Source organism: Morone saxatilis, unplaced genomic scaffold (genome assembly GCF_004916995.1).
Source record: "Morone saxatilis isolate NCDOM2014 unplaced genomic scaffold, NCSU_SB_2.0 Contig4, whole genome shotgun sequence".
Classification (NCBI taxonomy): domain Eukaryota; kingdom Metazoa; phylum Chordata; class Actinopteri; family Moronidae; genus Morone; species Morone saxatilis.
Window position 1 is genome coordinate 6,927,111 of NW_023339984.1, and position 6,236 is coordinate 6,933,346.

General features: G+C 39.7%; 1 protein-coding gene across 1 annotated transcript; it reads left to right on the plus strand.

Moving 5' to 3' along the window:
- The first annotated feature begins 8 nt into the window (after positions 1-8).
- Positions 9-4,304, plus strand: LOC118338435 (acetyl-CoA carboxylase-like). Its single transcript, XM_035675734.1, has 7 exons — positions 9-741; positions 862-1,008; positions 1,458-1,727; positions 2,026-2,143; positions 2,422-2,485; positions 3,335-3,555; positions 4,195-4,304. Exons 1-7 carry the CDS (start codon positions 589-591, stop codon positions 4,302-4,304), a joined length of 1,083 nt encoding a protein of 360 aa, XP_035531627.1. The 5' UTR covers positions 9-588.
- Positions 4,305-6,236: the final 1,932 nt, after the last annotated feature.

The following is a 6,236-nucleotide window of genomic DNA, read 5'->3' on the forward strand; positions in this document are numbered from 1 at the left end:
CCATCCAAATGATTTCTAAACGGGTTTATTAAGCTGAAAAAGTTGCCAAGTTCCCCTTTAACGATTCTAATCATGGTTGAGAAAAAATTCCTGCTATCATTTATGAAATGATTAAACTTGAGTGTATAATAAGCTAAAATATAGTTGCAAGATAACGCAGGTGTCACTGTGGAGTGGAATACTTTTGGGATATAAAGACATGCTGTTGAACTTCTTTAGGGTGACATGGGCCTCATTCAGCAAAACATTTCACTTTTTGGAAGCCTGCAATGAACATGCCTGCACTTAGACTAGATCACAAGTGAATGGTCTTGCCTGTCTGATGGCGTACGTATAATGTCCTGAATGTATGATAAGCCTAAGCTGTTACCACTTCCTGTATACATTGTACTTTAACATCTGACTTGTGCTTCTGTGAGAATTTGGTCATGGTGCAAAGAAAAGGGATTCCTACAACACTTTGCATTGGTTAATGCTGTGGGTAGTCATCCTTATCGTCATCATTCTCAAAACTCATTATATTTTGGCAAGGTTGTTGACGAGGTCAGTATACTGTAAAGTGACTCTCTTTCCCTCTTTGCTCAGATCATGTTCCAAGCATATGGAGACAAGCAGGGTCCGTTGCATGGCATGCTCATCAACACCCCGTATGTCACCAAGGACCTGCTGCAGTCTAAGCGCTTCCAGGCGCAGTCTCTGGGCACCACCTATGTCTATGACTTTCCAGAAATGTTCAGACAGGTACATAACTAATAACTGACATTTTGACCCATTGTACTTGCCGTATGTTTGGTAATACTGACTGGCCAAATTATATTGACTGAGTAACTGTATTCTGATGTCTTTAATTTCTTTTCCCAGGCACTGAAAAAGCAGTGGCACTCTAGCCAGGCCTATGCCCACTTACCCAAATGCCCTCTTCCTTCTGAGCTGCTCACCTTCACAGAGCTGGTTCTTGATGCCCAAGGTCAGCTGGTGCAGATGAACCGACTCCCGGGGGGCAATGAGGTCAGCTTTTTATTTCATTTAATTTTTTGGATACATGGATACAGACATTTAAAAACATTGACATGAACTTTTTCATTATTCATCCATCTCCTCTTTCAAAATGTGCAATTTCTCTTTTGCACTGTAGGTGTCTCTGTGTTTCTTTGGCTGTGTTCTTGAGTGCTTGCTAAATACTTTGTTGTTTGGCAGTGCTTAATGCGCCATTGAAAGTGCACTGAGAGATACCTATGTCTAGTAATTTTATTTAAACCAAGGATAAAATGCAGTCTGAATCCGCCATGGACTGTGACATATGGACATACTCTCACTTGATCTCATTGGCTGCACCATTTGAGCAAATAATGAAAAAAAAATTTTTTTTAATAGAGTATTAACAGTGTATTTGCAGTACAGTATTAATATATAGTCAGTATTTATTTTGTTAAAGTGCCTCTGTTCTGTCTTTCCAGATTGGTATGGTGGCATGGCGGATGACCCTGCGCACGCCAGAATATCCAGCGGGACGTGAGATAATCGTCATAAGTAATGACATCACACACAAGATAGGCTCATTTGGGCCCCAGGAGGACGTGTTGTTTCTGCGTGCCTCGGAGATGGCGCGAGAGAGCGGCATCCCTCGAATCTACATCGCAGCCAACAGTGGCGCCCGCATTGGGCTGGCAGAGGAAATCAGACACATGTTCCATGTGGCCTGGCAAGATCCAGCTGACCCCTATAAGGTTAGCCAGCAAACTCTCATAACATTGTATTTGTGGGCCTACCTGTCAACAGTTTGTGTGATTGTTTTGTCATTTTGTTACTCAAAATTCACCAACTCAATATTTCATCTATTTTTTGTCTTATGATGAATGTCAAATTCCTCGTATGTGTATGTATTTGGCAATAAACCAAATTCTGATTCTGACTTAAAACATTCACAAGGTTTTTTGTTTATTTATTTATATATACTGTATGTATCAGTGTATTTCTTTATCATTGTATCTGATTTCTGATGATTTTTCTTTTTTTTTTCTTCAGGTGGCAAAGGAAGAATCTGTGTCGAAGGCAATGGTATGGGAACAAATGGCCCGAATTGCTCTGAGAGGGGCAACAGCAGCCAGTCTGAGCTGTGTCATGGACAAGCCTGCCCTCTCAGGTACCTTGATGCTACTACATGTTTGTCCAGTTGCATACTTTGAACATTAGGTTTGATAAGACTGGATCTCACTGGCTGTCTCTGTTTGCATTCAAATTCCTCAATGGGGTGAAAGTGCTGGGTCATTTCTGTGTGCATGTTTTTTTTTTAAAAGGAAAATATTCAGATGACACCAGGTCTGCTCCCTGAGAGACCTTTTTGCTGAGTACTTTTGGGCATCAAAAACCCAGAACCTTTCTGATAAGTTATTGTCCACTTTTCCTCTCTGGTTTCTTTAGGTGGCGAGTGGATCCTTGGTCTCCATGCTCAGCCAGTTGTGGAGGTGGGTCCCAGACCAGGAGTGTCCGTTGCATGACAGGTCCTGAGGGCAGATCAAGAGAGGTGGGGAGTCAGCACTGCCTTGTCACAGGAAAGAGACCCTCTGACACCAGGCTATGCAACCAACTGCCCTGTGCCAGATGGACCACTACCCACTGGGGACCGGTGAGTCTACTTACACTGAGCACAAACACATTTCAGTAATTGTACCTGGACTATGTCGTGTGTTATTTACAACTGTCAACTGTTACTGTTAGAAAATTGTGTGGTCTGTACCTGCTCTCTTTGAAAACAACTTCTGTTATGATTTGGCACTATGCACATACAACTGAATTGAATTTTAATTCATTGGAGTATATAATTAAAAATAATATAGCATCCTGTTATTACTTCCTTATCTATTTAGAGACAAATGTTTGTTATTGTTAGGGAAGTCACCTTTGTTCTGTGTTAACCCTCAGGTGTACCATGAGAATTTCCCAGTCCGAAAACTGATGCATAATATTTGCAAATAAATCTACAATTTTTTGACTAAATGCTTTTATTATGAGGCATAGTTAAGATTTAAAGGCTGAACTTGCTTGTAATGTTAATGAAATCTCCTTTTAGTGTCATGGTCAGTGCGTGGGACCCAGTTTGGCCACACAACACCGCCATGTTTACTGCCAAGACACAAATGCAACCAAAGTCCCCTACAGAATGTGCAGTGGACTCCAGAGGTAAATATGGATACCAGAACATGAGTACATTGTATATGAGTTGATATGTAATGTTGATCTACAATAAAAAAAAAAGTAAAGTGATACCTCGTGTTTCAGTTAAAAAAGCCGACAACTTTTGGACCCTTTTCTTTATGTGTGTTTGTATTTGCAGGCCCAGCTCCCTGAAGAATTGCTCAACAGAGGCCTGTGCCCTTCACTGGCGTGTGGGGCCGTGGACGCAGTGCACTGCCACCTGCGGACGGCATGGTTTCCAGTCACGCCAGGTGACCTGCATGCACCGTCGAACTGGAAAGGCCACACGTGAACATCACTGCATGTGGAGGCCTCGCCCTCCCAGCTGGCAGCGATGCAATATTTTGTCCTGCGGCAGAGGTGAGAAAAAAGTTTTAAAATAGCTCTGAATCTATTATAGGTTGTATTGCATCTCCAAATATAGTATAATAACGTATGTTGGTTTCCTATATATGTACATTTCCTCTTAAAAGAATATTTTAGAGGTGAAAACACCTCAATAACCTCAGAACACTACTAGCTTGTTGCTATCAGTCGGTTTCATGTGCAGAGGTTTGGAAGCATTTGTTTCTAAAATTTTTGCTGGAAACCCAGTAAAAAACAAGTTGCTTCTGGCATTCAGAGCACTGAAAAATTACTATAAAAAAATCTCAGCAGCATCAAGTATTCCCACAAACAATGTCCCAGTACTTTGAAGGAACCCACAGACAGTCCCTATAAAAATGGTTTACATTGGTTTTTGGGAGGAAGACATGAATTCCACTAATCTGTATTACAGTTCAGAAGTTGATATCTCGAATCTGCTTCACATAAAACGGCAATTCATACTTTATATCCAGAGAACCCTTTTTTTGTATTGTACTTGCTGGCTTGAGTGCTTGCTGAAAGATGATTCATTCAATAAAATATTTAAGAGGAAACCCTTTGGTCTATCTTGGGGAGAGGTGATCAGGCTTGAAGTGAGTACGTGTAGTAAACTGTGACCTCTGTGTATTCCAGCAGGAGAGTGTCGAGACAGCACGAGGTACTGCGAGAAGGTTCGACAGTTGGAGCTGTGTCCGCTGCCCCAGTTTAAGAACCGCTGCTGTCATTCCTGCCGAAACACCTGAGGTGGGGACATGAGACGAGGGCCATGGACAAGCTGGATAGGTCAGGGAAGATGCTCAGACTGACCAACAGAGACTTGAAACCTCTATGCCCCGTCCTTACACCCACAACTGTCTTCAATGATCAGTCTTGAATGGAGTTTCCTGAGTGTGTAGGAGTGTTTGGATGGTCATAGTGCCTGTGATCTTGTGTGGGTTTGAATTTGAAAGTTTTGAGAGGAGTGACATGTCTGTTAGTGAAGGCTTCAGTTTTTCTTCTTTTTAAAAAAATTAGAAGTTCATGCCGACAGCTTTCCTTAATTATGCCAAAGCAAAGATAGGTTTCCATTGTGTGTAATAGAAACTAGTGGTTGCTCTTTTGTTTCATAAAGGGGGAACTCATAAAGAAGCATTGTATCGGTGACTAATGACCAGTCCGCATTAATAGTATCTGGTGGAGTTTGGGGGGTTTCCTAAAACAAATGGAAGAAAAGTGCTGTCTCACCATGATCTATTATAGCCCCATCACTTCATGTTCAAACTAGGGTGCATATTATATTACAATTTAGCTAACAGTACACAAATATGTAATTAATATACTTTTTTATTGATTGACTTCATACCCTGGTATTCTGGGTAGACCCCTTAGCTTTTGATAACCACTGGATAGATGTGTGTTTGCCTTTATTGCAATGGTCTCCAAAACAGTGTTGGAAAAAATAGTTTTGATGCTAAATAAGCTTTTATTAATGAGGTATGGGTAAACTCTTGTTTAAAACTGAAATACAGCAAAATGCTGCATATAAATGAGAACTGTCTAGAATGACTAAAAGCCTAATATAGATAACATACCTAGTCACCTAGGTAACTGATCATGGTCCGTGCTATCATTTTGGGTCATTTAGCATGTGTTGACCACAGTGATTGGTCAAGTCATTTAAAGAGAAAAGGAATTAGGATTGCAGGTGTTTTAAGTGCATTTTTTGCGAAATAAAAAGTAGGTTATGATAAAGATCTGTCTTGCATGGGTTGCACTATGGGGGTGTATGACTGAAGCAAGTCAATTTTTGGAAACAATTTTGCACTCAACTCATGCAAGTCTTTGTTAAGAACATGGCTTGTAGAGTTTTCTTTTTTAGTTTGTAAAGTTACATTGTTTATATATTTTGTTTTGTGATCTTGGCATTTCTTGTAAAGATATTATGTTAAAATGTCCCTTTAACCACTTTGTGATGTTAGCATGTTTAAACATGAATGGAGCATAATAGTTCCTCACTGAGGTCATAAAGCCCAGTTCCTTCTGTCAATTCATATTTTTGCTTTACTGTCTCATTTTAGGAAAACAACAAAGTTACATTTGACAGCTCTTATATAATTGTTCTTCCTTGGACAGATTTCAGTGTTAGTTGAACTTAAAATATGTAAATATGACGTCTGTGTTATATTTGGATATTGGTTAAACAGTAGGGAACCTTTAAAGATCATAATTCATGTACCATACATTACTGTACCAGATAGACAGGGTTTGCACTTTTGACATTATGTCCTGGGTTCCACAATTCTTCGTCATTAAGTGCAACACATACCTTAGCAGGAGACTACTTGGCCTTTCATTAAGGTGTGATTATTTGATTTTATGAGAGGAAAACATTAACATATTACTTATGCTCTTAAGTTATGTAGATATTTGTTTTGTCCTTTTCACTATTTATTTTAATGAGTGTTCTTGTGCATAGTTTTGTAAATAATAACAGTGGTGGGTTTTAAGTATTCATTTCCCGACAGTTTTTTGGTATTTGATGTGCATGCAATGGGCACCCACTGCTGGTGACTTGATGTGTTGCTCTCTGCTCATGCCTGGTTAATCATGAAATAAAACCAAATACATTCCTTTAATAACATGTATGTTCTGATTTTATTTTTGCAGCATATCTGTTCGGATTTTTCCATTATTTA